Here is a 12608-nt window from a genome sequence, read left to right on the forward strand (position 1 = left end):
CGCCTGAAGGATTCTTTGGAAATAAAGTATAAATTTCTCATTTTCCCCGCCATGGGTAAAACTGTTTAGCGATTGTCTAATATCTTAAAAACGATCTGTCTACTATATTGACAAAGAAATTGTGGAGGGTAAGAAAATGCCCATAATTTCAAGAGAATAATATATTCTATTTCTACCAAAATTATCAGAAGACTCATGTCTTTAAATGATGAACTTAGAGTTTCGTTTATAATTTTGAAAAACATTATACTCAATGACAAGACATACTTTGTGTACAACTTTCCCACATGATAGATATATTCTATTGACATTTGATGATCTGAAAGAAAGGAGGAGGTACCAAGGGTCATTTATAAGTCGAAGATCAACAAATCAAAAGCCACAACACAAAACGATGAGAATACAATGCAATCATTTATTAATAACAATTAAATGCTTGTAATATCAATGAAAAGTCCTATAACAAATTGTTCAGATTACTGACTACTTTCTCAGCTTTTTCTTGTACTTCTCCAGATGCTGAAAAAGACAAGAATGTATGTTTTATTAATTTTCTGAGAGAAAACAAAAAATATCTAAATTTGCTTAAATTACGTTTGGTTAGAGTCTCACTATTATTAAACATATACTTTCCATCAAACTCATTGGATTGAAATTGTACACTTAACATGCATTGGCAACTTAAATGAACAAAAGCGCTTCGAACACGCCAAAGTAATAATTACAATGAGATACCTGCACAAAATATGCATTTGCATTTGGACATTAATCAGGAGAAATTTTTACAACTTTTAATAGATTTTTGTTGCGACTGGATGGAAACATATTGCACATGCCGCGATAATAAATATTTTTCTTAATTGTGTTGTTATAACAAATGAATTAACTGAATTGGATATTTAGTTTGTCGAACCCTTCGCACTTATAATGAACTCACTTTTTTCGACCAGAAAATCCTTTCCGAACCCTTTCCGGCTTCTTAAAGAGCTCATATTCGTTGAAATCATATACAAGCAAGATTAATATTTAAGTCACTGATTGTTCCAATTTTAGTTTTATACAAAATGGTTTCTGTCTTATTATCTACAATATATATCATCTTACACAAGCCTTGTCATTTTGGACATAAATGGTAATTAATCCATGTGACGTAATTTCATATATAAAATTAAAAGGGAAAAACCCAAATTATACACATTCTACAATCATGTCATTTTACATTGTTTTCAATGAACGTGTTGCTATACTTTTTTCCATGTGTATAGTATAATTGTATATGTGAATTTGCATTAAGTATTACCTGTTAATAAACAAGCATCACATTTACAGGAACCAGCTTTTATTACAGGTATGTAAGCCTTTGTAGGTCCAACTGGGTCAACACAGACAATATCCAAAATCTGGAATCTTTCAGTTGTTCCTGAACAACATTTACATTGTTTGTTAAAGGAAACTGACGTATCTATGGCGCCTAGTACAAGAAGGGGCGCCATGAAACTAGTTCCGCATCCACCAGAACAGTAGGATATTTCTATACTTCCATTTGTACGACAGAGGCTTGATCCAATTCCATATTCAAGTACCTTACGTTCAGTAACCATTTTACATGTAGCTGTAAATAAAGATATCAGGGTCTATTATCTTTATATGAACACCATGTGTTATTTTAATGCACAAACAGTTACTTTTGTTGTTAAAGAGTATAAAATCCTACTTCATTGGAACTCTGGTTTGAGTTTTTGATTTTGCCATTTGCTAAGGCACTTTTCGTTTTGAATTTTTCTATGAGTTCGGTGTTTTTTTAATCTTACACTTTTTTGTACAGTTGCTTCATTGGCACTAAAATCATGTCTCCTTATCTTATAGTTCTACTACATTCATCTTCTTTTATATTATAAGAAACGTTTTGAGGACCTTATCTTTTTACATCTTCAAACATATATTCATATTACCTTAACCTTCAGCAAAAATGGAAACTAGAATTGTACCCTAACTGACGATAATATCAAAGGAATAAATCGATATATGGTCTATATACTTACTCTGCTCTGGAATACAGGATCGACAACACGCATCGTCTGTTTCGTAATCAAGTACTTCGCCCTAAAATGGACACAATTATTGATCATTCAGCTATAATTTATATCAAATATTTCAGTTGGGAAAATGGTAAATGTATTTTCAATATCGGTTAACTACTGTTGCCAAATTTATTAAAATTACAAATAGTACTAATGAATTAATTCTTATAAAAACGAGAAAAAAATTATACTGGTTCAACGATTTATTAAAGAGGGACGAAAGATACCAAAGGGACAGTCAAACTCATAAATCTAAAATAAACTGAAAAGGACAAACCAAAAATCAATAGTACACATGACACAACATAGAAAACTAAAGAATAATAAACAACACGAACCCCACCAAAAACTAGGGGTGATCTTAGGTGCTCCGGAAGGGAAAGCAGATCCTGCTCCACATGTGGCACCCGTAAAGTACATTAACTGTACACACTTGTAGCCATTTGTCGTTCAACGATTTCCAAATCGTACATTTTCTGTACCATTCATCGTTCATTTTTGTTCTAAAGAATACATTGACTATACATACCGGTAGACATTCGGTAGGTTCATCACACTGTCTCGTACATTTTACTTCACCATTTATACATTCACATACTTCACATCGTTCCTCAGAATTTTTAATGAAATCACCCGGCTGAAATATAAATAAAATCATATAAAGCATGACCCAGCCTTAAATGGTACTACTGCCTCTTACAGGTTCAACGACTACCATTAGTTAGTAAAGAAAGAAAAACACATGACAAAAAAAGAAAAAATGCGAACTTTTTGGATCTTTTTATATTCTTTTATTTTATGCAACAGTTGTCTAATAGCAGGAAAAACAAATCAATCTGACATTCTTTTTTTATTATTTGACCGAAAAGGTAACTAGAAAATAAGAAGATGTGGTATGATTGCCAATGAGACAACTATCCACGAAAGACCAAAATGACACAAACATTAACATTAGGTCTGCATTGTAGTTCTATCTAATTCTAATAATACATCAACCCAACACAATAAACCAAACATACCATATAATCGACGTCATTGTAGCGACATTTGGCACACTCCTCAAATGTTACACATTCATGTAATTCATTCCTAAAGAATCCTTCTCCACATATACAGCCTTCGTGATCACAATCAGCATTCATTTCAACAGGACTTGTTATGTTGGCACAATACTTTTCAACACATGTAGAATATACACTCCACATTTCATTTTCCTTCTCACATACTAAAACGTTAACAAGAAAACGTACATTATTAAAAGAAAATTTCATACAATATACACAATATAAACGTTGATTCCTGTTATTAAAATAATTCTAATGATTGTGATCTCAAAGAAGAGACATTTTTAGTACCACACTGCACAAACTGTAATTCAAAAAGTGAAACGAAGTATGTGTTTATTTGATTGGCTTATCCAGTATCGAGACGATCTGATGACATTCCGATTGGCTATTTGTAAAGTGTTTGTTGACTTGCAAATAGATTTCGTACATGACATAACAAATATGTGAATTCTTACATAATATTCAAGGCTCACACTCTGCTTTTTTTCAAATTTTATTACATTTTACTTTGTTTTATTTAGTTAGTTTTGAATAATTTATTTACCACATGATGGAAGATGGCATTGTTCATATATAGTATCCTGATCAGTACAATCCTCCCCACCACTTTGTAACGTGCCAAGTAATTCTCGTACGCCACTTCCACAGTCAGCTCCGTTGTTACTGTAACATTGTTCAGCCGGAACATAGTTATAGATACATTCACCTACAAGTCAAAATAACAGGTACACATTGCTGATTGTTTTAGACATCTTGTATACTTAGAGATGTACGGAATTTACACAGGTAATTTTTTTAGCCTAGTATCAATAATGAGTTTATTTACTCATTTCTAGAAAAGGAATGTAAATTTGAAAAAAATAATGTTATGATCTTAGAACTTCCGATAAACTGTTTTTTCAACAGATTAGATTGCAAGATTTTTACAACTAAGGAAGTTTTGCATGTCTGAGAACTTTGCTGCCACAATACAAACCAACTGAACATAAAGAAAAACAGAAACATTGTCTGTTCCTAGCAATATACAAAATAGAGCGTCGCATTAAATGATGCGGGAAATTCCCGTTACATTGAAGACCTGTTGGTGACCTTCTGCTGTTGTTTTTTCTACGCATGGTCGGGTTGTTGTCTCTTTGATACATTCCCCATTTCCATTCTCAATTTTATTTTATACATATATATGCAGTGTTAACATGTTATGCATTTATTTATTTACTACAGAGCGTTCTACATATTTTAAATATACTTACAATTAGTAACGGTACATTCACGAGTGTCAACCAGTTGAACACCAGGACAACTTGTTGAATTAAACGGACCAACAAACTGTCGAGTCCGTATTTGATTTTCACCATTACTGCAACTTGTTGGACATTCTGTCCAATCGCTCCATTCATTTGTTGTACAACCTAGAGTAAATATTATACCAAATACAATGGTCATGTGATGTAATTTTATGCCAGCTAACCATTATCTTTTATCTCGATATCCTGTCCCTTATTCTCCTACGATTGTCTAAACTTAGCATGCCAGACTAGTGGTGCATTAATTTAAAGTTTTCAAAAGTTACCAAGGTAGAAAATTTCAACTTCTGAATTTTGTACTGAAGTTTGTTTCTTTTTATATCATACAAAACTAAATTTAACACAAAAAAAGTCATATTATGAACAAGCAGAGGTTAAGCGGGTTCTATTAAAAAACATTAACATGTTCGGTTATAATGTATTTCTACTTAAAAGTTCAATTTAAAGAAAAATCATATTGATGAAACTGTTAGTTTACAGAAAAGAGTAACTTACATAAAACATCGATGTTACATTGTTCATATTCTTGATTTTGACCTTGACAAGGTGACCCGTTACACATAGGCAGAGGATTATTGCACTGTCTTGTTCTAGTCTTCATACCACCTTCACAAGATGTCGTGCATATTGACCAGGATGTCCATTCATTCCAATTTCCATCAACTGCCAATACAAAAATGCATAGGATATTTTTTTATCATTTTTTTTAACAGATACTAATAGTCTTGATTAAACGTTCGAAAAGTTCATATTTCCGGGATAAGGATATGACACACATACACATATTTTTGGTAAAGCCAATTTATTTTAGATTATATTTATTTACCAGTAGTTTATTTATTCACAATTTTCGAGTTTTATTACAAATGGCCGTAAATAATCGGTCCAAGGTTTTTTTTCCACAGAAACGAGCAAACTTTCATTAAAATTTGTTTGTGGAAATTTAAACTGAACGAAGAAAATTATTTGAATTTATATGATGGCTATAACTGTTTTTACAAATACAAAAACTAATAAGTACTCACCATACGATTTGGGTCATTAACACACAAAAACTAATAAGTACTCACCGGATTTGGGTCATTAACACACAAAAACTAATAAATACTCACCGTTTGTATTTGAGTCATTAACACACAAAAACTAATAAGAACTCACCGTTTGTATTTGGGTCATTAACACACTGTGGTCCATCAGAATAACAGTAACTGAATTTAGAAAAAAAACGAATGAATTCAATATGTAAAGGTTTTAAAAGCTTCATTTCACCACGAAATTTGTTATATTCAACTTTATTTACTTTCACAAAATATAAATCTCACAGAGTCTTTGATATAATGATTATATGAAGATGTAGTACAAAGTGGTATCTTTTACCTTTTAAACCTTTTTATACATTTTGCATTGAAATAAATTGACATTAACATTTGACCAGGTATACTCCTTAAAGTCTTTACCTTTTTCAAAGAAAAGAAAACAAAAAAAAAAGTTGAGGAAAGAAAAAGCTATAACTGTAAACATATCTACCATTTGACACATCCACCATTCTGAGTACTAATTAGATCTCCGAGTGCATACGATACACCATCCACCTCACACACATGACATTCCGTTGTGTCTTTAGGTTCACAACTTTCGGTTTCCATGTCATTACCACAGAATTCCAACTCCCCAATATTCAAGGTTCTACAATATAAAAGTAACATTTGCATTGCTCGATTAATTCTCTATATACATATGCATGTAATTTTATACGGGCTCAGGAATTCTTTTACTCGTATTTTTTTTTAAATAAAAACTTTTTATTTATCATATTTGCTTAGATATTACTTTTCGGTTTCTTTTTCTGTAATCAATAATTCAAGAATTGTCAAATAATTACGCAAGAAAATTGTAAGCTTTAATGTTCGGATCTCCATATTTGTTAAAAATGCGTAGCTCTTGCCACGATTTTTTTTATAAAAAAAATGAAAAGGCGCTCGGCTGGAAATGATCAATTGATTTTTATTTTGTTTATTTTATTGCATACAAGTGTGCTTTGGTGCACATTTTCTGGCTAATTGAAGTGCAATTATGATCAGCTGTTATCGAAGCAACGTGTTTGAAAAAAATTAGGATTTGAATCGTTATGATGTACATATAGTCCCTTTAATACTGTTACATAACTACTTTGGTTGTAATGTTATCTAACCTGTAGCGCCTTTTGACACCAGTTTCACAATTGGAGTCGCATTCACCCCAGTCTGTCCAATCGTTCCATTCACAACCTTTCAAAACAAACATTTTTTTATTATATGAGAACAACAACATTTCAATTGTGAATATTATATGGTAAATACATAGATTACTAGAAACAAAGTAATCACAAAATTTCATTTCAGTGGCTTATATTTTAGTATTTTGTCCAGAGAGTCTGTTCGATGTATTGGTGAAAGACTTGAATGTGGGGAAAAAGAGGAAATGATTTGATTGCCAGTATAACAACTTTGCGCCAGATACGAAATGACGTACAAATTAGCAACTATAGCAGGTATATTAATTTTGAAATATAAGAAGCGCGTTTTCCGGGACGTCCAAATCAAACCAATATCAAAACCAATCAAATGGGAAAATTAAATTTTCTATGATGGACCGTAAAAATAAAAAATGGTGGTAGAAATCAAAACGTCAACGTACTTCAATAATTTGTAATGCAGATAACTGAATAAATGTAAATAAATTTAATATCAGAATGATTTAACAACAACATATGGAAAGCAATATCTGGTTTACATTGTTTGATTTATATGTGAAGGTACAGTACTTACAATCTGGTTTCTCATAGCAAAAATAGTTTGATGGTCCATTACAAATACTAAAAAAAAAAATGGAAAAACGTTTTCTTCAAATGTTCAAACGTTGGGGTTTTTTTCAACTATAAAACAAAAAAATTGAGATGATGTAGTCATATAAAATAGGCTTATAGGCTTCGTCGACAACTTTTACAATTATTTGTCAAATTACTTGAAATGTAATATAATGCAGCAAGCGGAAATGGTACAAAAATTTTCAAAGGTTAGTATAATATGTTCGTAACAATTTTATCCTTCGGCATATAAATAAATAATAAAGTAAATGATAATTACATCATCCTTTGTTTACTCATATAATTTTGTCGTAAGACATTGTGTGTCAGACTTGAACTTGCGAAGTAATTTAAGAGTATTGTGTGGAACAGACATTATATTTTAGGACTAGGAGTTTTTATAAAATCGATACATGAACAATGATGTCTCCAGCCAAACGCAAAGATTTCAAATCATCAACAAATGAGTATAAGCATTTCAAAAATGGATTCCGAAATGAAAAAAGAAACATCCATCACATATATATGACAACAAGGAGCGAACTAGGTTGTAAAGCAGCATGATCAAAATACGATTATTGATATTGTCTACGGTATTACAGAGTGCCTACTGAATAAAGTCCGTTGATGTCTGTGTTTTTGTGAGATAATGCTGGATTTTGGGGTATCTGCCTTGTCAAACTGCCGTCGTCTTCATTTATTCATATAAAAAACTAACAAACTATATAAATATTTAAATATATTATAACAATTAAAAATTACCATTCCCGACAAGCTGTAGGGCCTGGGAAAGTCATTCCAACATTAACTGGTACCCCGTCAGATTTGTAGCAGACACAGTTCTCTACTGGAATACAGTTGTCAGTGGCTTCATCAATAACATATCCTTCTTTACAACCACACCTTGGTGAAAAGTCTTCATCTTCGGAACAAATTTCAGGATTTTGTAAGGTTGAGCATGACATCTCACATCTAGGTTTAGTCAGTAAAATTCTTGGTTCCTCACAAACTGAAGTCATAAATAAACATTATTTTCCTGATAGATTTATGGTTTGTATCAGCAATCCCTTTCATGTCACATTTATATTAATCATTTTTTGTTAGAATCTTTTTACAAATGAAAACCAATTTGATATTTTCCTTTTTTCAGAGTTAACACTGCTTGAATGGTAGTGTTTAATTGTAGCGCTATACCATATTCATTTTAAATATTATTTATTTGTAATGTATATTTGTTAAGCTTTTTAAAAAAAATTGTTTAGCGAAACGCATTATGCAGTGGACAACAATTAAGGTGGAACATAACACTACAGGGTGTTAACTCTATCCAAATCAGCTAGCTGACCGTTATATTTACGTTCAAGTACCATTATAATCACGTTCTAGTACCGTTATGATAACGTTCTAGTACCGTTATAATCACGTTCTAGTACCGTTATAATCACGTTCTAGTGGTAATGAAATATTTTGTTAAAAAATTAAGGAAAACTAAACGAGCCAAATAATTTTTAGACAAGGTATTTTGTACCACCAATAAAAATGGCAAATATTGTATGCATACAATAAACTAAAATAAAGTACACCTACAATAAGCATAGTTTGTAAATGCAATGGTGTACGCTAACAAATTGTTAAATGTCTCACTTATTAATGAAAACGACTGATCATCACTATACTTGCCTGGATTTGGAGGACAGTCATTTGAACAGCTTTGTACGTCACGTGTAATTTCACCAGTGCAATTTCGTTGTCTTGTCCTTGTACCTTCTGTACACGGTAGGTTGCTGCTGTCAACACTACAATCGGTCCAATCATCCCAGGGTCCACAAATTTCCACCGTTGCTAATTTAAAAATATATATATTTTTTAGTTGAATATACATGTAACGTTGTGTGTTTTCTCCAACGTTGCGATACCCTTCAAGTTTAATGTTCTACCAATGTAATTTTTTCTTTTCTAATTTCTATGCTGTTTTTACCTTTTTCGATTTCTGTAATCAGAAACAATGCCTGTTCTCTTCGTTAGCATATTGCATGTTTTTGACTTATTAAATAACTTACTAGTACCATTGTACATATGAACCAGATGGTGGTGATAACGCTTTAATTGATAAATTTCAGGATATCGTGCAATGTTTAACCTGCAGATCTGTAGTCAAAGATGTTATGCCTTTACTTACTTGGTGTAGGACAACTGTGAATGTTACAATCTTTCGTCTGAATCAAGTCATCCGGGCACCTATCTGGAGTTGTCAGAGAGAGTTTGGTGCGTGTTCTAGTCATTGATCCTACATCACAATCCCTTGTACATTCAGACCATTCTCCCCAATCTGAATATTTACAGTCTGAAACAGGAAGTACAAAACTTAAAAAAGTAACAAAAGATTTCACTTTTTTTTTTAACAACGACAAACAGGTTGTTATACCTTATGAAATAGAAACTCTATCAAAAAAAGTAATTTGCACAAAAAAGATACAACACTTTATGGTAGAGAATTCTTTTGAAGTTTGTTTATGAAAATATATCATTGAATGTCTCGATTTGTTCAATCGGTCCTTTTTATTGGATTTAAAAAAACTACAGTTTTATCATAGTCAACTCTATCAATCATTATAATACCTTGACACTCTCCAATCTCGCAGCCAATTGTTCCGTCTTCTTCACATGAACTGGAAGTATAACACATGAGTTACTAAGAATATACGGACATGATGAAATGAGGTCTGCCAGTATTCTAAAGTTAGTAATATAATATACTGAACAGAATTGAATGACCAATACGTTCATTGACGATAAATATAAAGGAATTACGTAGGGTAAATATCACCTGAATCTATTTCAAACAAGCGCCATTTTCCAACTGTATTGAAATCTCACAAACAAACTCATGTTAAAACTATTAGGTTGTACCAACATAATGGTATAAATAAAACCCTCATATTATACATGCTTGAAATACATTGAAGCTAAATACTGAATATTTTTAATATTTTTTTTTAATTTTGTGTATTCATCAAATGAAGGAGAATATCATTATTAACCAGAACCAAAATTCTATCAACACAAAATATGACACGAAATACTAGTTTATCTTTTTGCGTCCATAATGCATTCGCGGAACACCTGCTGTTTTTCGTTGTTGGTGGAGGTTTACATAATTACTGAGGTTTGTGGTTGAAGCATTGTAAAAAAAAGAACCACTACTAAAGCTAAGTCAATGATCTTTTGTATGAAGTTATTTATGAATTGGCATAATAACTCCTATGGAAACTGTATAGGACCACCCATTCCCACGGAGACTGTGGATGCCACCCTATTCCCGCGGAGACTGTGTGATGCCACCCTTCATCGTGTGTGCTTGAACATATCATATCATTATTTTGATTTGACCAGATTTATTGGACTTGTTGGGCTTTTTACATATTTTGAAACATACATGTACAACACGGACACAATTTTGTTCCCCATTTTAACAACGCGAGGGACATTTCACAACGGTGCAGCAATCTTGTTAGGTCTATGATTAGATGAAGTCTATATATCGATACGATGATCAAACCAAAACTGGCGTTTACTTTTCCAGATCAAATCTTCTTATATATCCACGAATAGCATATATCAAATTTATTCTTTCAGAGTGTGTTAATTTACGTTTTTTGATTGAGTTAAGCCTTCCAATTGATATTTTATCGTGTGGTTTTCTATGTTGTGATGTTATGTTATTGTTTCAGAAAAAGGGAGAAGGTTTGGTACCATTAAGAAATGTTTGTACCTGTCCTAAGTCAGGAATCTGATGTACAGTAGTTGTCGTTTGTTTATGTAATTTATTCGTGTTTCTCGTTTCTCGTTTTTTATATATATTAGATCGTTAGTTTTCCCGTTTGAATGGTTTTACACTAGTAATTTTGGGGCCCTTGATAGCTTTTTGTTCGGTGTGAATCAAGGCTCCTTGTTGAAGGCCGTACATTGACCTATAATGGTTTACTTTTATAAATTGTTATCAAAATATATATTTCTCTTTCCCCAATAGTTTCATTTCTGCAAATGTGTTGGTTAGTTAAAGTAAACAAGGACACGAAAAAACAGTATGTTATGTCTGCGAAGGGTTACTTTTACTGTTTTTTTTATTATAATAGTACTATAGTAATTAATGGTCTGACACCTATATGTTACTTTGTTAAAATGTATAGAAATGTTTTTGTTTAACTGTACTTTAATCACTCTTATCATTATAATCATTCACTTACATTAAATGTGAAATGATTCATTTGATTGTATTGCTCAAAATTTGGGCACCATGATTAGTTAATGAAATATCTTATCTTAAAAATATGTTATTTTGTTTACCAGTTACTACATCCCACCACGACGACAACACCTGCCTCCACGGTAGATCCGATATATATCTTTTCCTCATTATCAGTTATTCCTGGCTGGTTATCTTTCTCAATATATCCAATAAGTCCCATTTGTTCAAACCCAAAGTTATCAAAAAACTCGTTTTGGGTAAATTTACAAAAACCTGGAATGTAATAATCTCATATTACTGCCAACTTTTTTTTTGGTAAGATATAAAAAACAGATTTGTCTTTTTATTATTCAAGGAATGACTAATATTTTTCTGTCTATGAAGAAATAACATAAAAAATGTGGTGAACACTGAATAACGCTCATAGCGGGTTATTTAACAGTGTGCACCACATTTTTTTTATGTTATTTCGAATAGACTGACAAAATATTACAGTTATTTCTTATAATTTAATTCTAAATTCCATTTTAAACCGGCGTAAATCATAAAAAATTTTGATGACGTTACGATCAGATGACAAAATTATGTCTATGAGCTTATTAACATAACGACGTCAGCCAATCAGAAGACGCGTTACATCCAAAATTAAATTATTTAATGATATGAGCAAATCAGATCGGATAAATCAGCATGTAAAATACTAATGATGTGTTCCTGTCGACAAAAATTAAGAGTTAATATTGATTTTCGGATAGAGCCAATACGAAAAAACAGGACTAATACGGAAAAAGTAAAAAAATATAATCAGTGTTTTGTTACGTTTTGATGTCTTGAAACGGAAATATATTACAGACTTTTCGAGTAAGACTTTCGTTTATTGATACTGTTTCATTTCCGTTGATCAACCATCAGAAAGCAGACGATCCAAGTAAAAAAAATAAACTGTCTGATTATTTCTTCCAGGATACTTTGTACTTCCTAGATAGCATAATATTAAGTACTTGGACGAGAAAGCAGAACGTACATTTAACAATGTTGACAAAAAATCAATGGACGTGAATG

The 12608-nt window shown here is 31.7% G+C and overlaps 1 protein-coding gene across 1 annotated transcript in view; it reads right to left on the reverse strand.

The window, feature by feature from the left end:
* Positions 1-401: 401 nt before the first annotated feature.
* LOC134705650 (mucin-19-like) overlaps positions 402-12608 on the reverse strand; it is a 60398-nt gene continuing 48191 nt past the window's right edge. Inside the window, exons 30-46 of the mRNA XM_063564370.1 lie at positions 11645-11819; positions 9917-9966; positions 9477-9641; positions 8978-9139; positions 8060-8306; positions 7260-7306; positions 6644-6719; positions 5980-6138; positions 5611-5660; positions 4948-5115; positions 4399-4557; positions 3693-3854; positions 3101-3306; positions 2611-2718; positions 2043-2103; positions 1301-1612; positions 402-519 (exon numbers count right to left, since the gene is read on the reverse strand). Of these exons, the coding sequence (XP_063420440.1) occupies positions 458-519; positions 1301-1612; positions 2043-2103; positions 2611-2718; positions 3101-3306; positions 3693-3854; positions 4399-4557; positions 4948-5115; positions 5611-5660; positions 5980-6138; positions 6644-6719; positions 7260-7306; positions 8060-8306; positions 8978-9139; positions 9477-9641; positions 9917-9966; positions 11645-11819 (2369 nt within the window). The 3' untranslated portion in view covers positions 402-457. The remainder of the gene's footprint in view (positions 520-1300; positions 1613-2042; positions 2104-2610; positions 2719-3100; positions 3307-3692; positions 3855-4398; positions 4558-4947; positions 5116-5610; positions 5661-5979; positions 6139-6643; positions 6720-7259; positions 7307-8059; positions 8307-8977; positions 9140-9476; positions 9642-9916; positions 9967-11644; positions 11820-12608) is intronic.

This window comes from Mytilus trossulus, chromosome 2 (assembly GCF_036588685.1).
Source record: "Mytilus trossulus isolate FHL-02 chromosome 2, PNRI_Mtr1.1.1.hap1, whole genome shotgun sequence".
In the NCBI taxonomy this organism is placed as follows: Eukaryota; Metazoa; Mollusca; class Bivalvia; order Mytilida; family Mytilidae; genus Mytilus; species Mytilus trossulus.